This window comes from Nomascus leucogenys, chromosome 12 (assembly GCF_006542625.1).
Source record: "Nomascus leucogenys isolate Asia chromosome 12, Asia_NLE_v1, whole genome shotgun sequence".
Classification (NCBI taxonomy): Eukaryota; Metazoa; Chordata; class Mammalia; order Primates; family Hylobatidae; genus Nomascus; species Nomascus leucogenys.
The window spans coordinates 26,574,910-26,602,790 of record NC_044392.1 but is presented as its reverse complement, the minus strand read 5'-3'; the positions used below and the strand labels follow the sequence as shown (position 1 = coordinate 26,602,790).

The following is a 27,881-nucleotide window of genomic DNA, read 5'->3' as shown; positions in this document are numbered from 1 at the left end:
CTCCAAAGGAACGCAGTTCCTCACCAGCAACGGAACAAAGCTGGATGGAGGATGACTTTGATGAGTTGAGAGAAGAAGGCTTCAGACGATCAAACTACTCTGAGCTACGAGAGGAAATTCAAAACAACAGCAAAGAAGTTAAAAACTTTGAAAAAAAATTAGAAGAATGGATAACTAGAATAACCAATGGAGAGAAGGGCTTCAAGGAGCCGATGGAGCTGAAAGCCAAGTTTCGAGAACTACGCGAAGATTGCAGAAGCCTCAGTAGCAGATGCGATCAACTGGAAGAAAGGGTATCGCTGATGGAAGATGAAATGAATGAAATGAAGAGAGAAGGGAAGTTTAGAGAAAAAAGGATAAAAAGAAATGAACAAAGCCTCCAAGAAATTTGGGACTATGTGAAAAGACCAAACCTACGTCTGATTGGTGTACCTGAAAATGATGGGGAGAATGGAACCAAGTTGGAAAACACTCTGCAAGGTATTATCCAGGAGAACTTCCCCAATCTAGCAAGGCAGGCCAGCATTCAGATTCAGGAAATACAGAGAACGCCACAAAGATACTCCTCGAGAAGGGCAACTCCAAGACACATTATTGTCAGATTCACCAAAGTTGAAATGAAGGAAAAAATGTTAAGGGCAGCCAGAGAGAAAGGTCGGGTTACCCACAAAGGGAAGCCCATCAGACTAACAGCTGATCTCTCAGCAGAAACTCTACAAGCCAGAAGAGAGTGGGGGCCGATATTCAACATTCTTAAAGAAAAGAATTTTCAACCCAGAATCTCCTATCCCGCCAAACTAAGCTTCATAAGTGAAGGAGAAATAAAACACTTTACAGACAAGCAAACGCTGAGTGATTTTGTCACCACCAGGCCTGCCCTAAAAGAGCTCCTGAAGGAAGCACTAAACATGGAAAGGAACAACCGGTACCAGCCACTGCAAAAACATGCCAAATTGTAAAGACCATCAAGACTAGGAAGAAACTATAGCAACTAACGAGCAAAATAACCAACTAACATCATAATGACAGGATCAGATTCACACATAACAATATTAACGTTAAATGTAAATGGGCTAAATGCTCCAATCAAAAGACACAGACTGGCAAACTGGATAAGGAGTCAGGACCCATCAGTGTGCTGTATTCAGGAAACCCATCTCACATGCAGAGACACACATAGACTCAAAATAAAGGGATAGAGGAAGATCTATCAAGCAACTGGAAAACAAAAAAAGGCAGGGGTTGCAATCCTAGTCTCTGATAAAATAGACTTTAAACCAACAAAGATCAAAAGAGACAAAGAAGGCCATTACATAATGGTAAAGGGATCAATTCATCAAGAAGAGCTAACTATCCTAAATATATATGCACCCAACACAGGAGCACCCAGATTCATAAAGCAAGTCCTGAGTGACCTACTAAGGGACTTAAACTCCCACACAATAATAATGGGAGATTTTAACACCCCACTGTCAGCATTAGACAGATCAACGAGACAGAAAGTTAACAAGGATATCCAGGAATTGAACTCAGCTCTACATAAAGTGGACCTAATAGACATCTACAGAACTCTCCACCCCAAGTCAACAGAATATACATTTTTTTCAGCACCACACCACACCTATTCCAAAATTGACCACATAGTTGGAAGTAAAGCTCTCCTCAGCAAATGTAAAAGAACAGAAATTATAACAAACTGTCGCTCAGACCACAGTGCAATCAAACTAGAACTCAGGATTAAGAAACTCAATCAAAACCGCTCTACTACATGGAAACTGAACAACCTGCTCCTGAATGACTATTGGGTACATAATGAAATGAAGGCAGAAATAAAGATGTTCTTTGAAACCAACGAGAACAAAGACACAACATACCAGAATCTCTGGGACACATTCAAAGCAGTGTGTAGAGGGAAATTTATAGCACTAAATGCCCACAAGAGAAAGCAGGAAAGATCCAAAATTGACTCCCTAACATCACAATTAAAAGAACTAGAAAAGCAAGAGCAAACACATTCAAAAGCTAGCAGAAGGCTAGAAATAACTAAAATCAGAGCAGAACTGAAGGAAATAGAGACACAAAAAACCCTTCAAAAAATTAATGAATCCAGGAGCTGGTTTTTTGAAAAGATCAACAAAATTGATGGACCGCTAGCAAGACTAATAAAGAAGAAAAGAGAGAAGAATCAAATAGATGCAATAAAAAACGAAAAAGGGGATATCACCACCGATCCCACAGAAATACAATCTACCATCAGAGAATACTACAAACACCTCTATGCAAATAAACTAGAAAATCTAGAAGAAATGGATAAATTCCTCGACAAATACACCCTCCCAAGACTAAACCAGGAAGAAGTTCAATCTCTGAATAGACCAATAACAGGTTCTGAAATTGTGGCAATAATCAATAGCTTACCAACCAAAAAGAGTCCAGGACCTGATGGATTCACAGCCGAATTCTACCAGAGGTACAAGGAGGAACTGGTACCATTCCTTCTGAAACTATTCCAATCGATAGAAAAAGAGGGAATCCTCCCTAACACATTTTATGAAGCCAGCATCGTCCTGATACCAAAACCTGGCAGAGACATAACCAAAAAAGAGAATTTCAGACCAATATCCTTGATGAACATTGATGCAAAAATCCTCAATAAAATACTGGCAAACCGAATCCAGCAGCACATCAAAAAGCTTATCCACCATGATCAAGTGGGCTTCATCCCTGGGATGCAAGGCTGGTTCAACATACGCAAATCAATAAATGTAATCCAACATATAAACAGAACCAAAGACAAAAACCACATGTTTATCTCAATGGATGCAGAAAAGGCCTTTGACAAAATTCAACAACCCTTCATGCTAAAAACTCTCAATAAATTAGGTATTGATGGGACGTATCTCAAAATAATAAGAGCTATCTACGACAAACCCACAGCCAATATCATACTGAATGGGCAAAAACTGGAAGCATTCCCTCTGAAAACTGGCACAAGACAGGGATGCCCTCTCTCACCGCTCCTGTTCAACATAGTGCTGGAAGTTCTGGCCAGAGCAATCAGGCAGGAGAAGGAAATAAAAGGTATTCAATTAGGAAAAGAGGAAGTCAAATTGTCCCTGTTTGCAGATGACATGATTGTATATCTAGAAAACCCCATTGTCTCAGCCCAAAATCTCCTTAAGCTGATTAGCAACTTCAGTGAAGTCTCAGGATACAAAATTAATGTACAAAAATCACAAGCATTCTTGTACACCAATAACAGACAAACAGAGAGCCAAATCATGAGTGAACTCCCAGTCACAATTGCTTCAAAGAGAATAAAATACCTAGGAATCCAACTTACAAGGGATGTGAAGGACCTCTTCAAGGAGAACTACAAACCACTGCTCAATGAAATAAAAGAGGATACAAACAAATGGAAGAACATTCCATGCTCATGGGTTGGAAGAATCAATATCGTGAAAATGGCCATACTGCCCAAGGTAATTTATAGATTCAATGCCATCCCCATCAAGCTACCAATGACTTTCTTCACAGAATTGGAAAAAACTACTTTAAAGTTCATATGGAACCAAAAAAGAGCCCGCATCGCCAAGTCAATCCTAAGCCAAAAGAACAAAGCTGGAGGCATCACGCTACCTGACTTTAAACTATACTACAAGGCTACAGTAACCAAAACAGCATGGTACTGGTACCACAACAGAGACATAGATCAATGGAACAGAACAGAGCCCTCAGAAATGATGCCGCATAGCTACAACTATCTGATCTTTGACAAACCTGACAAAAACAAGAAATGGGGAAAGGATTCCCTATTTAATAAATGGTGCTGGGAAAACTGGCTAGCCATATGTAGAAAGCTGCAACTGGATCCCTTCCTTACACCTTATACAAAAATTAATTCAAGATGGATTAAAGACTTATATGTTAGACCTAAAACCATTAAAATCCTACAAGAAAACCTAGGCAATACCATTCAGGACATCGGCGTGGGCAAGGACTTCATGTCTAAAACACCAAAAGCAATGGCAACAAAAGCCAAAATCGACAAATGGGATCTCATTAAACTAAAGAGCTTCTGCACAGCAAAAGAAACTATCATCAGAATGAACAGGCAACCTACAGAATGGGAGAAAATTTTTGCAACCTACTCATCTGACAAAGGGCTAATATCCAGAATCTATAATGAACTCAAACAAATTTACAAGAAAAAAACAAACAACCCCATCAAAAAGTGGGCAGAGGACATGAACAGACACTTCTCAAAAGAAGACATTTATGCAGCCAGAAAACACATGAAGAAATGCTCATCATCACTGGCCATCAGAGAAATGCAAATCAAAACCACAGTGAGATACCATCTCACACCAGTTAGAATGGCCATCATTAAAAAATCAGGAAACAACAGGTGCTGGAGAGGATGTGGAGAAATAGGAACACTTTTACACTGTTGGTGGGACTGTAAACTAGTTCAACCATTGTGGAAGTCAGTGTGGCGATTCCTCAGGGATCTCGAACTAGAAATACCATTTGACCCAGCCATCCCATTACTGGGTATATACCCAAAGGACTATAAATCATGCTGGTATAAAGACACATGCACACGTATGTTTATTGCGGCACTATTCACAATAGCAAAGAGTTGGAACCAACCCAAATGTCCAACAACGATTGACTGGATTAAGAAAATGTGGCACATATACACCATGGAATACTATGCAGCCATAAAAAATGATGAGTTCGTGTCCTTTGTAGGGACATGGATGAAACTGGAAAACATCATTCTCAGTAAACTATCGCAAGGACAAAAAACCAAACACCGCATGTTCTCTCTCATAGGTGGGAATTGAACAATGAGAACTCATGGACACAGGAAGGGGAACATCACACTCTGGGGACTGTTGTGGGGTGGGGGGAGGGGGGAGGGACAGCATTAGGAGATACACCTAATGCTAAATGACGAGTTAATGGGTGCAGGAAATCAACATGGCACATGGATACATATGTAACAAAGCTGCACATTGTGCACATGTACCCTAAAACCCTAAAGTATAATAAAAAAAAAAAAAAAAAATTAGGCAGCCTTGCCTGTCACATACTGCAAATCTGGAGACCTTAATCCATGGAGTATTGGTAATCCTGTAGATAGTGCAGTATGTGGTGAAATTAGGGAACACATCACACCATGGGGAATAGAAAATGCTATTTTCAATCCCTGTCTCATTCGATTTGCCTGCATCATTTGACGCTATGGACCATCACTTTCTTCTTGGAAATTTCTTTTCCTTTGGCTCCTAGGACACAGCTCTCTCATGGTTTTCCTTCAGCCCTTAATAATAATAAGTAACATTTATTGGGCACTTAATATAAGCCAGGTCCTGTGCTAAATGCTTTATACACACGATCATTTAATGCTCCCTATGAGGTAGCTACTCTCATTAGCTTTATTTAGCAGGTAAGTCTTACAGAGAGATTAAGCCATGGGTCCAAATCACATAACTAGTGAGAGTTGGAGTTAGCATCAGGGTTGGGACAATCCTAGTCCTGAGTCCTAGCTCACTGCACTTATGGCCTCCGGAGAGCCCTGATGGTTTCTGAATGGTCCTCATCAGCCTGTCTGCCTGCATCACTACTCCAGGGTGCACTTGCCTTTGTAGACTGTTCACCTGGGGACCTCCTTTCTCAGTTTCTTCCTGTGCAAGTCTCCAGACACCTCCTAGGCGATCTCCCCTGGCCTGTCCGGAAGCCAGCCTGGGAGCTTCCCTCTAAGGAAGCAATGGCCACACTTGTTTGCTTGTCTGTGCCCCCCTACCAGGTTCTGAGCCCCTCTACAACTTAGTATCACTGGCACCCAGTGTGCTTGGCATATAGTAAACAGTCACAAATGTTAATGGGTTGGACAGCCTCAAAAGAGGGCTGGAGGTACACAGTCACAGCCATTCTTGAAGAAATATAGTGTGATGTTGCCCACACAGGTGTTTGAAAACAACCCTTTGAGTCTATGACAGACAGAAAGCAGGTTGAAGGGATATTTTTCCAGTCCAGTAAACCTGTGACTTTGAATTGGGAAATACTACTAAGGTCAAAGGGCAAGGGGCCAGCGCAGAGTGCTGTGATGAGTTGAGAATGCTAAGGGCGTGATGGCATTCATTATCCAAATCCGTATTATACCCCAAGGTCAGGATGGAGCCGGGGCAGGTGTGGCTGAGGGCATTGAGCACTGGCATCCCCTCAGGCATGCAGCAGCTGCTTCCCTCCCAGATGGTTTCTGAGCATCAGTTTCTCCTCTGCACTGGAAAGTTTAGCAATGTCCTGGGTGGATGAACAGGGAGCTGAATGAAGAGTCTCTGTTCTCTGGTTGTCATGAGTGTGTGGTGATGGGGAAGGGAGCCCAGGAATGAACTTATCTGAACTACAGACATAACCTGCCCTGGGCAAGATAAGGCAAAGAGTCCACCTGTGCTCTAGGCCTTCCTTCCTAAGCCCTCCTTGAAATCCAGTCAGCATGGCTGTTTTTCCCAGATGTCTGACCCTGCCCCCAACAAGATCATAGACCTATGCTGTCCAGGATGGCAGCCGCTAGCCACGTGTAGCTACTGAGCACTTGAATCATGGCTGGCATGGCCAAGCGCAGTTGCCCATGCCTATAATCCCAGCACTTTGGGAGGCTGGCGGGTCACTTGAGGCCAGGAGTTCAAGACCAGCCTGGCCACTGTGGTGAAACCCCATCTTTACTAAAATACAAAAAAAATTAGCTGGGCATAGTGGCACATGCCTGTCATCCCAGCTACTCAGGTGGCTGAAGCATGAGAATTGCTTGAACTCGGGAGGTGTCAGTTGCAGTGAGCCGAGATCATACCATTGTATTCCAGCCTGGGTGACAGAGCAATACTCCATCTCAAAAAAAAAAAAAACAAAAAACAAAAAACAAAAAGAAATATGGCAGACATAGCTGAGCTAGTATACCTTTAATTTTATTTCATTGTAATGAATTTAAATAGTCACATGTGGCTAGTGGTACCATACTGAACCACATTGAACAGTGTACACACACATACACACACAGTTTTTGCCCTAGTGGCTACTATAGATGTTTTTGATCCCTCCCTTCCCAACAGTGGATTTAACTCAAAGGTCCATTTTTCCCTAGGTTTTTGCTATTTCCCCCCTTTTCCTTTAAGAAGCCATTGGTGGACCTTGTTGATGGAAAGTTCTGTAAGTGTTGCCAAGGAACATCAGTGTATTTTTCCTGTAGCTGGCACCTCTGAGGGAGTCTGGTCTCCAAGGCCATCTGTTTTGCAAGCAAGTGTGAGACAGCCACATTCCTTGTCCTCAGACCTATGACTCTACCATGGCGAAGGCGGTGACCAGGGAGGGCTGGGACATTTGTGTCACAGAAAGAGTCCCTGCATTGATCATTTCTGAGTGATGTCTGAGTGGGGGTAATACCTAATGTTAAGAAAGTATAACTGTCTGACTCCAAGACTTTTCATTTTAAAGTATTTTATTTAAATAAATTTTTCTTTTGTGTGTGTTTGAATTTTACAGAAAAAAAATACTGACAAATACTATACAGCTTGGACCCTTTACATTTTTCTTGGAAAGGAGACTGCCAGTTTTCTACCTTTCTCCCTCCCTGGTCCCCCCAAGAAAAAGAAACAGAATCCATTGAGCAATGGGGAAAGGCCTCCTCTGGCTGCCGGCCGGAGCCTGGCTGAAGCTGCTCAGAAGTCCAGGCCTAGGGGATCTCTTTCTTGAGCCTGTGCTGGTCTAGGAAGCCTCTTCTTTAGGAATCATTTTTCTGTTCCCCGTGAACTTACCCTCCCCAGATGAGTCAAGCAGTCTCTGGTCCTGAGGTCCCATGGGTTGCCAGTGGCAGTTCAGGGACAGAGGCTGGAAGGAGTGAAAATGGAGAGGAATAAAGGGCTGGGGCTGGCCTGGTGCAGGCAGAAGAGGGAATCAGAGAAGCATGAAACAGAGAAAAAGATGAGAAGGAAGTGGAAAGAAGAGAGTGGATATCAACAATGGCCTTAGGCTCCTTTCATGCACCTGTTTATTCAGCGAAACGTTTAGGGCCTATCCTGTGCTGGGACTCCTCTAGTTACGTCAGGAAAGGTTGTCAGGGGAGTCTGTGGTGGGGAAAAGAGAGGCACCATTCTGGGTTTGGCTCTTCTGAGTCATCGGCTGTGGAAGTGACTGAGAAGTGAGTTTCTGGGTGTTTCATGCCTGGGGTAAGAGCAAGTCCATTGGATTAGGAGACAGCAGGGATATTGTGCCTGGAGATAGAGGCCTTGTCATGGCAATGACAACTGACTGCTGTCTTAATTCAAAGGAGCAAGCAGTTGCCATGGAAACCATGTTACTTGTATGGTCCCGGATCCCGGTGATCCGCCCTCCTAGATCGTATCTGACACTACGTCTCAGCTGTCAGCCTCCACGTCTCCCCAGCCATCCATTTTAGGAGGACTGAGAGGTGGAGACAGGAAGGGCAGCTTGTCCTGGTGAGCAGTGGGAGATGTGGGGAGATGTCTTCCACATCCCTGGGTTTGGTGCAGGCAGATGGCAAGTCATTCTGTTATGTGAAGGGCACAGCCAGAGGCCCCATGACAAACTCTCTATGTGACAAGGGGATAGAGAACTAGAGTGCTTCTTTCTCTGGTCAAAGGGGTTGATGAGTGGGAGGCCTGAGTGCTTAGGCAGTTTATGGCCATATAGGGTGAGAGGGCAAATGTGACTGGCTATAAAATATATGCAGGTTTGAATTATGATTCACAGGGTCATCTGTTAGAAAACCCTGGTGCAAGGGTCACCACTAAATGCCCACCCTCCACAGGCCTAAAGTACACCTGGAGGGCAGGTGAGTACCAGGCACCCCAAGTGAGCAAATAGAATATATCTTTCCTTTAATGCAATCTTACAGAATTTAGTTTTCTGCTACTATAAATATCATAGTTTAGCTACATTATTAATTAGATAGCAATTTTGCCACTGTGTAGAATAGCTTCCTTGGGAAAATATTTCAAGAGAGCTTCCCAGCATATTTGCAAATAAACTTCTAGAGCATAACTTGCTCCCAAGGAGTGAATTGTCCATCTTTGTAATACAGTCACAATACAACCAAAATACCAAGCAGTTCATCCTATAAGTGGATTAACTCTGCTTCCCAACCTCACTCTGGTGGGGAAAGCCCTCCTCAGCTCACTGTGGATCTAATTTACATGTCCTCACATACCTCAAGGCACACGTGTCACCTACATGTACTCTCCTGCAGCATTAAACACACAATTTCATCCATTGCAGCAATTAGTGGGCTCACTTAGAAGAGAAGATCCCTCGGGGAGAATTGGTGAGGTATTACAAGCTTACCCTTAACAACATCACGTATCCAACAGTAACCACAGACAGTTATAAGTACCTACTGTGTGCAAGGCACTTGCCTGAGCTTCAATATAAATATAAATAAACCTCTTTATAGCTTCATCCTACTTTCATTTAAAATCTGTTACCTCTGCATCCCACCTGTGCCATACCATGCATGCATCACAGCCTTATGACATCACTTCCAGTGTTGCCTTCTGTGAGACTGTACTGATGATTGTCTAGTTCCTTCCCTGCTGGAAACTTTGGTTATATAGGAGATACCTAGCTCAGGTGTAGCATCTCCTCACCCTTTCCATCTGTAAAACATTGCACAGGTACACAGTTGCAGTCCACTGACATAAATGAGTGGGCTACCACAGCTTTCTAGCAGTCACTACCAAGAGCTGTTTGTTCTTGCTTGGAGAAAGGCACTTTGCTGAGTGGTTTGGGGGGGTCATGTTTCAGAGAGGTCTTGGATCACATTAAACACCTCTCAGTGGCAATGAGGACGGACCTTGTCATGAGTTACAAGAAAAGAGCTTTCAATGAATTTTGAACCATCACACTTTGGACATCTTGGCACAGGTGAGGGGTCAGAGGCATGGAAACTTGGTGTGTATGTATCAAGACAACACAGGGGTTGGGACTGTAGCAGGTTGCTGGAATGTCCAATTATGAGTACTTCCAGTAAAAGTTTATGATGTGTAGAGATAGAAATAGGAAAGTATGCATCTCTAACCTGAGTGGTTTATGGAATAGATGGTGTATGGGGACCTTGCTGGTTATGAAATTGTATATATGTGTCTGAATCTGGCAAGGCTTTCCCATGAGACATTTTTGTGACTGTAGATAATGTACTTCCCTGCACAAAGTACATAGCCAATGACCATTTGATGAGCAGAATATACTTGCCCACGTACCTGTTGCCTGAATTTGTGTGTGTGTGTCATGTGCATGTGCACACACTTGGGAACCATATTGAGATGTATGGATAAATGTTCTTTGTGCTTTGCATGTGGGGTATGCCAGAGACAGGTGGGAGGCATGCCTGGGTCTGCAGTAAGGAGCATTGCTATTGGACACATAGCTGCCAAGACAGTATCCAAGAATTGTCCACGTGGTCCCTGGGACTGCCCTCCACTGGGGCACTTAGTCTGAGGTTTGTTCCTTGGTTGAGTAGTTACTCTGTGGACATGGACATAGTGCATCATTTCAGGGGTTCCTGAAATGTCTGTGTGTGGTCAGAAGGAGGCTTAGCCCCAGAAAGGAAACACCTCTGCCTCCTGCCTAACTAAACAGGCAGTGATGGTCTCTTCTCCATCTGGAGAAGCTTTGGTTGAGCAGAGATCCAGAGGTCTTCTTCATCCTTCTTCTTCTTCTTCTTTTTCTTCTTGTTCTTCTCTGGCTGCTGGCCCCTCTTGCCTGGTGGGCTCCAGCAGCAATGGCAACAGATGAAGAGGAGTGTGATGATCACCAAGAGTGGCAGGCCCAGGAGGACTCCCAGGCAGATGGTGTTGTAGATGCCTTCTTGGTGTTTGGTCAAGATGATGTCCCAGATGGAGCTGAAGAAGGCGCTGATTCTCTCCATGGTGCTTGGCTAGATGAGGGCCAGAGAACCCTCTCGGTTTACAAGCAGGTCTTGGGCTCAAGAGGATGCACCCTTGACCACTTGTAATTTATTCCTCTTCCAGCTTTGGGTTTGGGCATGCCACTGACAGCACCTGAAGAGATTAAAACAGACAACTGAAGAGAAATGCAGGGGGACTGGTCTACAATTTTAATAGTTTCATAGATTTTAGGCTTAGGAAAGGGGAAGGAATTGAAGATTTCCAGAGTTCAGTAAACTTGTATTGAGACTCAATAAACAAGATAAATGCATGCATGTAATCAATAAGCATCAACTAATTCTTGCTATGTACGCACATTATATTGGGCTTAGGATATAAAAATGAATAGTATATCAGGTCTGGCACATAGGAAGTTCTCAGCAGCTGTTGGATAAATGAATCAATGTGTGTGTTCAGTGTTCTGATAAGGGGTTGCTTCCCTGGACCCTTTTGCAACAGCAGTTCTCAATCTTTTTTCCACTGCAGCTCACCTGACAGATGTTGAACACACACTCCCCACAGGACAGGTCTGTATGTAACCTTTTATTAACATAACTTGCCATTTTCAAAGCTTATTGAAGCTTAAGCACAAAGTGAGATGTCTACGTCTTGCTGTCTGTAGTAGGGGACTTGGGTCTCCTCTGGGCTAAGAGGTCATCAGTCCTCATCCTGCCCCATGCCTGCTTTCCTTGCTGTCCCCTCATGATCTCTTCCCTGCTCCATGTCTCCTCCCCTCCTTATATCCCATTCCTGTGCCTGAGAAGTCCTCTCCTCCCAAGGCTGAGAGAACCAGGGGTGACCATTTCCTGGCTTTCCACTTTCTACCTTCTACCTTCCTCTCCCTCATTACCCTTGTCTCTGTTTTCTATTCCTTGACCAAATACTCCAAAGTCTCCTGCTCTCTTTCTTCTCCATGGGAGAGGAGTCCTTGCAGGGGCTTAGTGATGGTGCTTGGAAACCAGAGTGAGGTTCCTGGGTGCCTCCCTTCTCCTGTTCTGAACTCAGCATACAGCTGGGGCCATTCTCCTTGTTGCTTATACAGAGCTGCCCCTCTTCCCTGGTCACCCCTCCACATATATCTTAAAGCTCAGCTCTCAAGTATAAGGTCTTAGAGGCTGCCTTCCATTCTGGAATTACAGGTTCTTGTTTACAAACAAGACTTCAAGGACAGGCATGATTCAAGGAAATTTAAGAGGCCTGTTGGTGTAAGACATTCCCCAGGACCCAAATATTAAGGAGTGGTTGATTTTCAGGATGGACACTCCAGAGATCATCCCAACGAACTCTCTCACTTAAGGATAAAGAATCTGGGGTCCAGAGCAGTGAGGTGACATGTCTGAGGCCACAGAGACCCACCCAGGCCACACAGGCCCACCCAGACCCACCCAGACCTCTGGACAATGGGTTCAGCTCTGCAGGCTGCCAGGCAAGCTGAGGAACTAAGGATGATAATGATGTCACTTTATACTTGCATTTCACTTCATACTTTTCTAATCATTTTCATCTGCATTTAATCTTTTGAGTGAGCCATGTCTATGGATAGGAACACTGGGGACCTGGACCTGGAATTCAAGATCAGCTTAGGCTTCATTGCACATAAGTGCAGCCCTCCTGGGTGATGTTTTCTACATGATGCCCCAGCAATTGTCCTCAGAGGTCTAATTCCTTGGATAGCATGTTCTATCAATGTCTCATGATCCCAGTGCCCATGTGTCCATCTAAGCCCCAGCTGTCCTCAGTCCTGGTCTGCTGGCATGTAATCCCACCCTCTCATGGCATTATTTACATAGTTTTTGCAAGCGTACAAATTGGCACCTACTCCTGAGCCATTTGGTCCATGGAGCCCAAAGAAATGCTATAGGATGACAATAATAATTTTAGCCAACTTTTAGTAAGCACTAATTATATACCAGGCACTGTTCTAGGCACTCTATTAACTCATTCATCTTCATGACACCCTTATGAAGTAGGTACTGTGGTTCCCTCATCCTGCAGCTGAAGAGATGGAGGCTCAGGCCACACGGTGAGTGAGTGCCAGAGCTGGTCTCACTCATTCTGGAGAGTTTGGCTCCAGATCTGCGAGGAGTGATCTGTTCACAGGCGTTGCTCTGTGGCCTCCTATTCCTTTCTGTGGAATTAACCCATTTTTGGCAAGCAGCCCAGGATTTACAGAATCTTACAATATTTGGCTATTCCCCAGATTAACTTAAATGCTTATCCCAGTCTATTGTAGGAAAGACTGCAAAGAGACCTATTTCTCATTGTTAGATCCTTCCCAAATGCATGAAGATACATAAAAGAAAAACAAAGTCCTGCCCAAGTGCATGTTTATAGAAAGCATATGGCTGCCTGAACTTAAACTCAACATGTAACAAAGAAAAGTATCCTGAGGAGTCATGTCCTCTAGTCCAAGGCTCTGCTCAAGCCCCTCTGAGGCCTGGGAACAGCCCATGCCCACACACCATCAAGCTGCCAGGCTTTCTGTAGAGGAAAGTAGCCTTTGGCATGCTTCTAAGCCCCGGTGATGCTGTACCTCAGGCCACTCATCTCTCTTCTGGATTTTCCTCCTCCCTCTGCCATGACCTTTGTTTTTACCTCAGTCTTGAGTGGGTTTTTGGCCCTGTCTGTTGGGATCTTTCTGCTCGGTTGTGGAAAGGCTTTGGGTGCTTTTTTCTAATTTGATCCTACTCACAGCTTTCCTGATTCACGTTAGACAACACCACCACCACAAATGTTCACCAACTATTCTGTGCCAGGGGTTGTGCTATTCCTACAGGGAGCAGACGGGTATCAGGGGCCCCTCTGGGTTCAGCCAACAAGGAAGGAGGGCGAGCCCAGGGAGAACATCAGGTCAGTTTTCATGAAGGTGGAGCCACCTGGGGAAGACCTTGAAGATGAGTAGTATTTTGACAGAGAAATATAGGTGTAAAGGATGTTCAAACATTCCAGGCAGAGAAACTTCTAGAACATGAGCAGGAGAACGGGGGTCTTCTGGTGAGCCTGGAGCTCAGGGTGGGAGAAGAGAGGATGAGAAGGGACACTAGGAGGTAGGCATGGCCAGGGTAGAGGGGCCGTCACAGGGTTTGCGCTTATTTGGGGGCTTTACAACAGGAGAATGTTGTGATCAGAGCTGCCTTTCAGGAAAAGATAACAAGATCTGAAGAACTCTGGAAAATGTGTTAAGAAAGTTCTTTAAATCTCCTTATCCGTTTATCAAACACTCACTGAGCACCTAATATGTTTCATGTACTGTTGGGTGTTGAGGATTCAATAGTGAATGACAAAGGTATGGTTTCTGACATCAGGGAGCCTCGTCCATTCCAGGGGAGTTATTACTATTGATAGATCAAGTCATAAAAGCCAAGTATAATAAGCAAATTCCAAACTAGATTGCTTAGTTGGCTGAAGTAGAAGCACGCATTTGAATTATATGTTTATCTCAACGTCTAGGGCCCTCCCACCCCTCCCAACCTTTGTCTTAAACTCATCCATCCCTTGGCACCTAAAATGGCCTTTGAATAAATAGATTTCTTTTCAAGCTAAAGCTAAGCCAATAATTCACTTCTGGATTCCTAAAGGGACTTATTTGAGGCTGCTCCCCATACAGCCAAAGAGTATTCATTAACATTTGGGAAGCCAGTCTGGGGAAAATTTGATTAAAAGGTATTCTTTATATTTTTTAATCTAAGAATTCTTTTCTAGGCACCCCCCACGTTACTTGCTAAGCTCTGCTAATCTACAGTGTTTCATTAGTATTTATGAGTCTTGCATTATTAGCATTTCCAAAAAACAATCAAATATCTCCTTAGTGGCGTGAATTAAAAGTGAGAACTTCCATGGAATGCAAAAGAAGACACACTTCGGCCCCTGGAAGTACACTCTAGCCTTTTGTTGGCTTTTGAATAGCACTGACACTGCTTGAAAAGTAATTCATCTATTTTTATAAGACCAACAATAGGTGCCAACCAACCTCATCTGTCTGATTGTGGCTGTGGGGGTGGACGAGAGGAGAGAGAAGAGGGGAAAACTTACTTTCAATTTCTTTGAAACCAAATATTATTTACCTCTATACCCTCTGTAGTAGCTAGCTAGGGAGACAGAATCATTCATTCACTCTTTCTGTCACAAACTTCTATCCACCCAAGTATGAGGTGTCGATGAGAAACAGTGATCCCAGAGCCAGAAGGCCTGGTTTTGAGCCTTGGGTCAACCTGCATGATCTTGGCAAGTTAACCAGACCTCAGCTACAAAATGAAGCTAATGAGCTTCCCTTGTAATGACATTGTGGGGATCAAAACGATTCAATATATTTAATGCATTCTGTAAACTGTAAAATACTTACACAAATATAATCCATAAAATAGTGAGTTATCTTGAAATAACAATGGACTAATTTCAGTGCTGGGCTTTTCTTCCTCGTTCCTCACCTCCAAGCCAATCCCTATTGCCAAAGAACCATGGGCCCCTACCGCATTGAAATGAAAAGGTCTTCAGAAGTAATCTCCCTGATATGGTTGGTCTGTAGGTCTGTGGCTGTTGCTCTAGACTCTGACATCCAGAAATCAGATGGAGAGGGGTGGCTTGGGGAACATCTGAAGGTGCTTAGAGGATTACTGAGTTCATAGGTGAGGTGGAGGAGTGCAGCTAGCCATCTACAGGCCCCAGCCTCCCTCCCAGGCTTTGGGACCCTTGGAAGTGTTACAGGGATGGGTCATTCCACAGGGAGGTCTGCTTCAATCTCTGAGAGCCAAAAGCTACTGCAGGCTGTGTCCAGGGCTGGCCCTGACACTGCTGTTCCTTCCAGTGCTCTCCAAGAAGGGAGCAGGGCATTCTATTCTGCTCAGCCTCTCATTGTTCTTGTTTGTTAGATAAAATAATACACTTAAAGCTCTAGAACAGTGTCTGTGAGACAGTAAATACTTTCTGGAAAGGTTAATAATAAGGATCACATTGGCACCCAATTAGAATCCCTGAGACCAACTCCAGAGTGACCTCCAAATGGTACAAATCATCACCCTTCTCGTAGGGGGAGGTGGGAGGTTCAGTTCTCTATGAGAACCTTAAGAGGCCGCTCTTCTGCGACTGCTGACTCCTGGATTTGTGTGGGGGGCCATTTTATAATTGACAGTTGGGAGCAAAGACCTCCCCTTGGGCCTTTGCTCAAACAGCTCCACTGAGCTTTCTGTCTTGGGTTGTGCTGATCACTGTGCTTGCTTTAGCTCCTGTGCCCAGGATCCCAGGTGACAGCAGGATGGACTGTGGGCTACGAAGAGTCATTTAAGGAGTTAAAAATACAGATTCCCGCATCCTGCTCCTGGAGACTCTGATTCAGTCGGGTCTAGGATGGGCCCAGGAATTTATGTTTGTAGCAAGCAGCCCGAGTGTTTCTGGACAATTGTCAGGTTTGAGAACAATTGCATATGCAAGTCGAGCAGCCGACCTTCATTTATGAGCACAGGAGCCATGTGCTAAATGAGGGAAAGAATCATGGGTGAGGAGAGGGGGGAAGAAGTTTACCTCCACACACAGCAGCAAAATGGCCAGCCAGCTTGGGGAGCCTCCTTCCACGTTACTTCTTGCTCCGCGTTGTCAGGGGATCTTGGCCAGAACTGCTTTCCTGGAGGTCACGTTCAACGTAGTAAACAATTGCTGAACACCAGCCATGTGCATTCAGATCCTGATCACCGCCCAGTCTAGCAAGGGGGAGAAACGAAAATAGAAGTATAGTGTGATGAGTTCTGTGGTCAAGTTCTGTGTAGGGGGACATGGGAGCAGCATGGCAGAAGCAGCCAGCAGTCCTGCTTGCAGAAGGTTGAGGGAAGGCAATGAAAACAAACGACCATCAGGACTGGTGTATGGGCAGGCATTGTGCAGTGCCTAATTACAGAGAACCTACTCCTGCTGGGAACTGTGTATCCAGGACAAGCAAACCAGATCCCTGTCCTTTCTGTGCTCCAAGTCTAGTGTGGGAACCAAACCAAACATTCATCAAAGAACCATACAGGCAGGTGTGAAAGTGTAATTATGGTGAGTGCCATAAACAAGACCCCATGATGCTACGAAAGGGGTAACAGGGAGGTTAGGAAGGCTCTGATGAGGGATGACTGAGCGAAAATCTGAATGACAAAAACAGCAAACACATGGCTAGGGTGTCTGAAAAGTTTTGAAACACAAAATAAACTTATTTTAAAGCATTTCCAAGTAATATGCTTGATAGGCTTTTCTTCAACCCTCCAAGACCTTTTCAGGTGAAGTTCTCTACATTTAAAGAAACGAGTTCAATTGTTCATACACTGTAAAGTGACCCCCCAAAGTCTGGAAACATAGGCAAATAATACATGTATTGTGCTTTTTATTAGATGAACAAATTAGACCCATTGCTGTCCCTGAAAAGGACCCGAAGGGACAGGGTAGCTGACAGCAGCAGTGGTGGGATGAGCGTGGATGGCAGGGCCCACGAATGGCAGCCCCACACCACAGGACCTTGTAAGCCACGTGGAGGGCTAGAGTTTGCTGTGAGAGCCACGGGGTTTTAAGCAAGGAGGGGACATAATTGATGTGTATTTCATAAAGAACACTCTCTCTGACGTGTGAGAGGACAGATGGAAGAGGGTGCAGGGGGAGGAAATGATCACAGTTGTCCAGGGAAAGTGGCTGCTGGGCCAAAGGTGATGGTGGCCAGAAAGGGCGGGATGATGGCGTGGCTCAGGTGTTTTCCAGCAGATATGGGTGGGAGAACTCTCAGGCAGAGGGACACGAGAGGAGGTGTCCCTGGGTGTGCTCAACTTTCCTTCTTCTAATCCTAGTCTCCTATGAGGGCTCTGAGTCTGGAATGTATATGTATATTCTTTTGTTTTTTTTCCTTTCCAAAACAGGAAAACCATCAGTCTCTACCTGACTACTCACCATCTCTCTTGGGGGTTTAAAACACCTTATTCAACCCCAGGCCTCTCCACCCTGCCTGTCCAAACCTTGCCCCAGCTCTCAAACCACACTGCCTTACAAAATCCCTGTGGTTACAATAATATCACACACGTCAGAAACCAAGGATTTCTGGCAGTGAGGGCACGGAGTGGAACCTCGGTCAGTGGTTATTAACTTGGCTGCTCTGGATATATATTTTCGTGATGGTTCTCACCTTGCTCACCTGGCATGCTTAGGTGCCCTCTAATAGAGGTAAGTACTGTTTTGTACAAAAATGGTCTCGTCACAGTAAATGATCAGCTTGTAGAACATTACATTTATTACTTAGACCCAGCTCTAGGCATTCTGAAATAGGTATCTACATTTTCCCCAATTTAATGAATTGCTTCAAATAACTAGTCCTAATACAAAGTCGGAAGCTCTTTTCTTCCCCCAGAGTATATACGATGCATAACTAGATATTGAGTATTAAAGGAAAATAGTATTTTCCCTCAGAATTGATGTTATAATTATGGTTGCAATTTTGAACAAAAGCACAAATAGAGCATCAATAGAAAAATGATTAAGGCATCATGGTTATTTAATAAAATGATGCTTTATCATGTAAACATTCTGGATTAGAAGACTCCTGAAATGGGCCATCTGGCTGATTACCTTTATTGATGGGAAATCTGGGACCAAAGAGGCTGCATCTTGCGGGAGATTACCCAGCTAGTGACTAGTAGAGCCAGAGCCAGAACCGATGTCTTCTGAGACCCAGGTTACCTTCCTGCCAGGTCTCTTCTACAAACATCCTTAAAAATAAGTGTTGGCACAGTGCTTTGCAAGATGCCCACCATATTCTCTTTCTGAGCACAAGTGAGACCATACTTCTCAGCCCCTTACGTCTCTGTGGGGCTACGTGACTGAGTTCCAGCCAAGGAAACGTGGCTCCTGAAATCTTCTCCCGGGCCCTCCCTGTTCTCTCTCTGCTTGCTCATTGGCTGGCCAGATGCAGAGCATCCAGGGGAGGACTCCAAGAGCCCTGGGGATGGCAGAGATGGGAGGTGTTCCTGAATGACTGTGTGGAGCAGAGCACCCCTGCTGACCACAGTGAAAAATGAAATGAGTTAGAATAAACTTTTGTTGGATGAAGCCACTGAGATTTGGGGATTTTCTGTCACAGCAGTTAGCCTATCCTGCCTCATACAAGTGACAAAAAAGCTAATGTTGGTAATGATTATTAATTACCATTGCATATATAATCCCTAGAATGATTTGCTTATAACAAATGTGCAATGTGTTCAACAACTCTCCTATAGGGCAGCTTTGGCCCAAGAGGGGTTTACCTTAGTGCTTTTGAGCAGTGGTTCGGGAACCAGATATCCTGGGTCTGAATTCTGGCTCTCCCACTCACTAGCTGTATCACATTGGGAAGGTTAACCTCTCTCTCTGGGGCTCTGTTTTTTCATTTGTAGAATGGCGTTTGATAATAATAGGATGTTGTGAGAATGAAATGAGTCAGTAGAAGTAGAGTGCCTCAGAAACTTGCCTGGCAATAGAAGTTAGTCTTGATTGTTTGATCCCAAACAAACAGGCTGGCCAAAGTAAACATCCCTTGACTCCTTAGCTAATGATGGTTTTGTTTGTCTTTTTCAAATGTGAGATGGTTCTGGAGTCATAACTTTGATTATGTAGGTCTCCTTTACAAGGCATTTTCTCTTTTCTCTAGTTTTCCTGTGGTAGACTAAATTAGTTCCTTCACCATTCTCTTTCAAAGCAACCATTTCAGAATGAAAATATGGATAAGCATCACTCAGGAGCTGAATCACAAGGGTTTAAATACACTTCCTTCCCCTCTCTGCAGGGCTCTCCCAAGATTGTGTGGAGTAGGACATAAAAGCCTCCTTCCTCACCCCCACACCAAACTGCCCTTTTGTCTTTTCCTACTTTTCCTTCTTTCCTTCCCTCAGTGTATTTAATGAGCTCCTAGGATGTGTCAGTTCCTGTCCTGGCACCGTGGGTATAGTCATGCATAAGACAGACATTTTGTTTGTGCATTTATTATCTCTCTTCTCCAGGTAGAAAGTATACACGTTAGTGCAATAAAGGAAATAATTGGAGTGGCCTCTGCAAAGGTGACTCTGAACCGAGATCTCGGGGTGCCGAGGACCAAGTGTGCACAGTGCTAAGGGCAGGACCTCAAGTAGCAGGAACATTAAGGGTGAGGGCTCTGAAGTGGGAAAGAGCATGGCACATCCATGAGAGAGGGCAGCCAGTGTGGCTGGACCGTGGTGAGCATCGTAAGTAAAGCAGGGCTTGAGCTAGGGGGACTTGGGCCCTGTGGGTATGGAAAGGCACAGAAAGGTGCCTTCCGCTTCATCCCCATTGTTACCTCATTTGTCCAGGCCTTCAAATGGCCTCTAGTTTTTCCTTCTTTCAATTTGTCTTTCTAAAATCTGAATGTAACGCGCACTCCCTGTGCAACCCTCGCTTAGCTGCTCACCACTTGTATAATCACACCTCCTTAGCAAGGAGGACTCGCTGGTAATCCAACTCTCCTATTACCCCAGCCTCACCTTCCTCCACCACCCCCACCGCCCTAGCTGTTTATCACATAACAGGTGCTAATAAATATGGGACAAATAAATGAATTCTTTCAACACTCAGACTAAGCTTCTCTCCTGGGCTTTACCTCCCCACCCCTACCTCATCAGCTGGTCCTATCTGCTCTCTCTCTATGTCCTGACTCCATCCACTTCCCACCATTTCCATGGCCAGGCCTTTGCTGTCTCTCACCTGGGTTACTGCAGCAGCTTCCTAACCAATCTCTCTGGTTCTGCTCCTCCTTCCCTGCGGCCTGTTCTCCCCACCAGAGCCAGATCATATCACCCCCAGGCCCTGCTCACGCCTCATGGCTTCCCGTCACTAGAAGTATGACATCTAAATTCTTTCTCATATCCCCAGGCCCTGCCATCGTCTGGCCCCTGCCTCCTTCTGGACCTTGTCTGGTACTCTCTTCTCTCCCATTCACTGTGGTCTAGTCGCGCCTACTCCTGGACTGTCCACTCGCTCAGGACCCTATTTGTCCCTTTGCCTGGTATGGTTTTCCTCAGATCTTGACGTGATTGCTTCACAACACTTGCGTCAGCTCAAATACATTTTCATACAAATTTCCTCCCATGTTACCTCATCAGGAGGCCTTTTTCTAATGGAGTATGGTTATCTAATGTCGCCCAATTCCCAGCCAACCCGTCTCACCATCCTGCTCTACTGCCTTGGTGATACTCCTCACTTTGAAATTTCTCAGTCACTTACAATGCTGCTGTCACGCTGGTTTCCATGTTTACTGCCTGTCTTCCTCCATTAGAATATAAGCTCCATGAGAGCAGGGCCCTGCCTGTCCTATTCTGTTTGGATGCCCAGAGTCTGGCATGTAGCTGAATGAATGAATGAATGAGTGAAGTTAATTCAAGGGTTCTAAAAAAATGAGATCTTGAATAATCATCTGTCAGGCAAACCAGGTCACTGGGGAGAAAGAGTAGAAGCACCAAGGGGCATAGAAAAGTGACCATCAGTCACACTGTGGCTGGACTTTGATGATAATTATCCACCCGCAGATTGCACTGTCCAGCCAGATCTTCCAGCCACGAAAACTCACCGGAGGGAGAAACAATGATCAAGAAAATCTCCTATCACTGAGAGCAATAGAAAGTGGGGGCAGGGGTGAGTGTTTTATCAGCTCCTAAATAATCACCTACCTTCCTTTTGCTCAGTTACAAAGAGCCCATTGTAGCTGGGACTTTCTGATAACAAGGGATTCTTTCCTAATTACTATATCCTCTATTTCAGGTTCAGCAGAAAAGAAAATTAAAAAGCTCCATTTCACTTTGGGTTCAAATGAGTCAATCTTTCAGTCAATCAAGTATTAATTAAGACATGCTAGGAAATACGGGGGAGGTAAAAGACATCCTCTCTTGTCTCAAAGATGATACCAGGGAAATAATTAGAGAATGATTTAAGAACAATGAAAAGAATTTTAAAAAGGCTTCATGTGGACTTTCTTTGATTTTCTATTATGGAAGGTCTAGAATCTCCAGTTCCTTTATTCTTCTTTACTCTTTTCCCTTTCTTCTTTCCTTCCTTTTCTCTCTTTTCATCCCTAATTATCTTTTCTCCAAAGGGTCCAGACTATACACTCTAAGAATAGTTAGTTCTCTTCATGTTACCCTTAGGATTAATCATGAGAAATTATGTTTGATTCCCTGAAAATTCCAGCTGTACTAAATGTGAGTGAACACAATTTCTCCAGTCTGTTAGCAAGTCAACTTCCTCATATTTACCTCCTCAAGGTCAAGGAAATTTCTTAATTTTTCTTCTTATATGCCAGACAACTTGTAGCCAAGAATTTTGCCAGCCTGGGCAACATAGCAAGATCCTATCTCTACAAAAATAAAAATTAAAAAAATTAGCCAAGTGTGGTAGCATACGCCTGTAGTTCCAGCTACTCAGCAGGCTGAGGCAGGAGGATCGCTTGAGCCCAGGAGTTTGAGGTTACAGTGACTGCACCACTGCACTCCAGCCCAGGTGACAGAGTGAGACTTTGTCTCTAAAATAAAAAACAAACAAAAAAACCTGTCTCCACCACTAACGTGGTGTGGGGTCTGGGGAACATTCACTTAAGTGCTTTTTCCATTTATACTTCTGTAAACAAAGATATTACTATCTTCCTCAGAGGGCTAGGTGTTTTATGCACTGTGTTACATCATTTTACTCTCAGTATCTGGCACAGGGCCTGGTAGAAAGTGTACTGGCAGTTAAGTACTTGCTGAATGGATGAATGAATTAATGCACTGCTGGGGAGAGTAAATGAGATAATGTGTGTGAAGCATGTTGTGTAAGTATATTTCACACAGTGGGTGCCTTAAAATTGCCTCGCCAACTATAAAGCACTATATTTATTATTATACTATTCATATTGTGTGAAAGGTGAAAACATCCATTTGTGAAAGAATTATTTTGCTCTAATTAGAGTTGGATCAGCTTTTCACTGAATTGGTGTAGAAAGTCAGTTAACCAGCCCCTAGTGAATCAGGGCAGCCACCTTTGCCTCTCCCCTGCCTTCATGCTAACTTTATTTCCATTCACTCCCAGGTGCTTCTCCCTCCCTCAGCCCTCCTGACCTCCAGGATCACATTTCTTAGGGGAGCCTTGTGTTGTCCATCACTATCAATTTTCTCCTCTTCATTTCAGCTAGAATGCTCATTTGTTTTCTTTTGACAGTCCTCTTTTGACTAAGATACTTCAGGAGACCAAAATCTCAAAACAGAGGGTTGGCAAAAGTCTTATCACCTTTCACAGGAACAGGGAATGATCTGTTGAATCAAAAAGCCATCATTTGTTGAGTTCTTACGAAGTGTGCAACTCTGTGTGGAATCAAGGGTTTACAGACATGGTCTCATTCAACAACTTAAGAGGTAGGCTTTTTTCATGCCCATTCTACAGATAAGGAAACTGAGGCTATAAGAGATTAAGTGATTCGCCCAAAGACATGGAGCTACTCAAGCGCAGAAAGAGGTTTGACTCTAGTCCTCTCTGAGTCCAGAGATCCTGCTGTAATCACCATTCTCAGAATGCTGAGGACTTTAATTTCTGGATCTTCTAAGATGATGGGGTGTTCATCCAACTATTTATCTATCAACATGTAAAAGCCTGCCACATGCATCACACCCTGTGGGTGCACTCTTGATTACGATGCCTTCTGTGACCTCAAGGAGCTCATGTTTTAATAGGACCAAATATGTTGAAGAGAAGTGCAATACAGCATCACACATAACACGTATAACCCCATATATGCTGGGGCCCCAAGGCATGAAACTCCATTGAATACGCATAGCACTCACTGGCAGTCTGGGAGCTATATCCAACCCACAGGCACTTTTACTTTGTATTATTTTTCTGCTTCCTTCGGTTTCATATCAAATCCTCGATCTTCAGCTAGTCCTAAGATTTGGCCACACTAACCTCCCACATGGCCACAATCTGCTGGAGCTTTAAAAGGGCCTGTGTTCTCCCCATTCCCCGACCCCACACCCCAGTCCCAATCCTGCCTGCTTCACCCAGTCCTGTTCACCCACTTGGTCCCTGGAAGCATTTTAAGGTCACCTCCCCTGGATTATAAACTCACTCAGGAGTAGGAACTATGGTACATGTTCTGTGTGCTGTCATCTATGTAGAGAAGAGCCATGCAGGGGGCTTAAAAAATATAAATGAGGACAAAAGGCAAGCCTCACATAGCAGCTTTAACCTCCAGTTTGATGGACTGATCCTGATCTGTGGTTAATCAGACAAATGATAAGGATGAGGGATGTTTGCAAGAGGAATTAATGCATATCAAATTGCCCCTGGGCACAATACAAACAGCTGGCCCAAGGGTGCAATTAAGCAAGGAGTCAGAGGACCCTCTCCTAGTCGCAGTTCAGTTGTCCTCCAGGCCTTTGACCTTGGGCAAAATCAGTTAAGCTTTCTGAGCCCTTTCCTCATCTGAGAAATGAGGTTATTACTCATCCTGGATATCTATCAAGATTACTGTGAAGAACAGACAAGACATGTGGAAGAACACTGAGCAGGGAAAACTGCAATCTCAATGCAAGGTAGTGGTATTTTAGGGGATTATATTAAAAGGCTGAATTAAAGCTCAAAGTAGAACACTGAGCTTCTCTTACTGATGCAGTCCTCCACCCTCCTATCCCCCGCCTTTCCCCTAGTCTGTGGTTATTAGGAGCTACATTTCCAAGGTGGAGAATTCATAGGGGAACTCTAATACCACTCACACTCCTATTCGTCATCTGTATGTGTGTGTGTGTGTGTATATATATATATATACACATATATATGTATATATACACATGTATATATATATACATGTATATATATATACATATATGTATATATATATACATATATATGTGTATATATATATACACACACACATGTACATACATGTATATATATATACATGTATATATATACATATATATGTATATATATATACATGTATATATATACATACATGATCTGACCACATCCTGGTATTAGTGCTAATAAAACCTGTAGCCATGGTTACAGTGAACTATCTTGATTATACAGTTCTCATTTTCACTTTTCAAAATAGTTTGGTAAAGGATTTTGGAGCCAATGTTTGTGGGTGTGGTGAAGTGTCTAGGTGAAGTTTTGTTTTTGGAGAGCCAGAAGAGGAGGCTCTGAGGTCATCTGTGAGTTAGGAGCACTTGAGTGGGGCGTTGCCTTTCCTGTTCCACAAATAAAGGGAAACCTCTGCTTCTGGCCAACTCCAATAACTGATGCTTAAGTGTTCAAACGTCATATCCTCTTGGAGGGAAAAAATGTTTTTTGAAAAAGCATGAGAACAACCAAACACTTGTGTCATTCAGGGTCTCCCACACAGGTGGTAATTAAAATTAATAATTCTATGCAGCCAACAGACACATGAAAAAATGCTCATCATCATTGGTCATCAGAGAAATGCAAATCAAAACCACAATGAGATACCATCTCACAACAGTTAGAATGGCGATCATTAAAAAGTCAGGAAACAACAGGTGCTGGAGAAATAGGAACACTTTTACACTGTTGGTGGGACTGTAAACTAGTTCAACCACTGTGGAAAACAGTGTGGCGATTCCTCAGGGATCTAGAACTAGAAATATCACTTGACCCAGCCATCCCATTACTGGATATATACCCAAAGGATTATAAATCATGCTGCTATAAAGACACATGCACACATATGTTCATTGTGGCACTATTCACAATAGCAAAGACTTGGAACTAACCCAAATGTCCATCAATGATAGACTGGATTAAGAAAATGTGGCACATATACACCATGGAATACTATGCAGCCATAAAAAAGGATGAGTTCATGTCCTTTATAGGGACATGGATGAAGCTGGAAACCATCATTCTCAGCAAACTATTGCAAGGACAAAAAACCAAACACCTCATATTCTCACTCATAGGTGGGAATTGAACAATGAGAACACTTGGACACATCACACACTGGGGCCTGTCATGGGGTGGGGGAAGGGGGAAGGGACAGCATTAGGAGATATACCTAATGTAATGACGAGTTAATGGGTGCAGCACGTCAACATGGCACATGCATACATATGTAACAAACCTGCACATTGTGCACATGTACCCTAGAACTTAAAGTATAATAAAAAATAAAAATAAAAAAAAAACTTGTGTAATTCTCTTTAATACTAGAGACAGGAACTTAAGAGTTCTGCAAACTTTGTGGCAATAACAGAATGACGGACATATTTCTTTTTGTTAGTGGTGGTGGGGGAGCCATTTACAGGTTGGAATAGCTGAAAACTAATGGAGTGGCAAAAATGTACAATTATGCAACTCAAAAGTGATATAGATATGGTTCTATTTTCCTTTCCATTTTGTCCTTTCATTTAATGTTAACAAAATTTCTGGGCAATTAAAAGCCAAAAGCTACCTTACTGCAATATTAAGTCTTAAAATGCAAAGATCAAATCATAGAGGGAGTGAGCATAAATATTCTCATTCCAATAATAACTCACCTCTATGGAATGTTCAGTGTGGTGGATTTCAGATTTGCCAGGCTTTGGATGGCAGCTTCTGCCCCAGAGGGCGGGCTGTGCAGAGGAGTTCATATGTCTGAGGATAAACCTTTACTTCCTCTCTGTATGGGCTTAAATCTGCATTCCTAATGTTGCAGGGAGTGTTTGTTTATGGTTTTGATAAATAATGGTTGATGAATGCAGAGAACATATATGAGTGAGCTAAAATACTTATTCAGTACACATCCAGTGTCAGGTAAGTAGCATGCTTTTTTTTTTTTTTTTTTTTTTTTTTTTTGCTTCAGCACCTTCTTTCTTTGATATAGATGACATACGCTTAGTCTCATCACATGCAGTTTTAGTTGCCTCCGTGCAGATATTGTTGTCCCTAAGAATAGCCGTCATCTCTTCCCTGATGCCCTCAGCATGCCCAAACATTTTCCTCTCCATCCTTGAAATGCCCTTCCCAAAAGAGATGGCAAGTATTGCAAATTCTTGAATTGGGATTATGTATGGAAGAAACTGCTTAAGCTGGGGATTGCAGGGGGGTGTCCCATATTCACCCCCCTCGACACAGGGTTCCCTTAGCCTCATCCCCTCATTTTTTCCCATCCACCACCTCCGCTCCATCCATGCCTGGAGATCTCAAGGCTTTGTGGGAGACCCTCTGGAAAGCACTTAAGGCCACTGGGAGGTAGAGCGGATGGTGGGAGAGGCCAGGGAACTCAGCCCTTGTCTCTGGGCTCTCCATGATGTGGCCTCAGGGCTGAGCTGTCTGCAGGCTTCCCACCAGACTTTAGGCTTTATCTCCCATTAGCAGCCCTGATACATTTTTTTATCAGACCAACCCTCAAAGTATCAGGGTCTTGAAGAAATAACACATTAGGTGGGAATGCTTTGATAGAGCAAGACATTCTGAACGTTAGACCCTGCCCATGACAGTTAGAAGGCAGAAGATGCCATAGGGATGGCAGTTGGCCTAGAGTGGCCAGAGAAGAAAGTGGATGTCCTTGAAGCGCCTAATAGGCGTAGGCAGATTCCGCTCAAGAATCTGTGGGGCCTAGGCCCCCTGTTCTGACTTTGATTTTTACCTGATTTTACTTATTTACATTCTCATAACTTGCCCTAGGAATCAAATTCTTGGCTAAAGAGTAGTTTGAGTGCAGAGGAAGCTAATAGATTGAGGAATGAGAAGAAGTTACAACTCACTCAGTGTGTGTCCTTGGGAAGGTCACTCAGCTGCTTTGAGTCTCAGTTTCTTCATCTCCAAAATGGGGAAAAATCTAGAATAATACACAAGAAAATGATAGCATGTACTGCCCCTTTGGAGGGAAATTGGGGCTATGCAGGAAGGTAGACTGGCTTTTCTCTCATTCCTTTGGTACCATTCTGAATG

General features: G+C 43.8%; 1 protein-coding gene across 5 annotated transcripts in view; it reads right to left on the bottom strand.

The window, feature by feature from the left end:
• Window positions 1-7,486: 7,486 nt before the first annotated feature.
• KIAA0040 (KIAA0040 ortholog) overlaps window positions 7,487-27,881 on the bottom strand; it is a 35,632-nt gene continuing 15,237 nt past the window's right edge. For 2 of the 5 annotated variants that reach the window (XM_012511587.2, XM_012511586.2), the window contains 3 exons: window positions 27,695-27,768; window positions 16,485-16,660; window positions 7,487-11,081 (listed from right to left, as the gene is read on the bottom strand). In XM_012511587.2, the coding sequence (XP_012367041.1) occupies window positions 10,652-10,948 (297 nt within the window). In that variant the 5' untranslated portion in view covers window positions 10,949-11,081; window positions 16,485-16,660; window positions 27,695-27,768 and the 3' untranslated portion in view covers window positions 7,487-10,651. Of the gene's footprint in view, window positions 11,082-16,484; window positions 16,661-26,485; window positions 26,561-27,694; window positions 27,769-27,881 lie in introns of all 5 variants that reach the window. The other 3 variants (XM_012511590.2, XM_012511588.2, XM_012511589.2) reach the window with 2 other exon arrangements.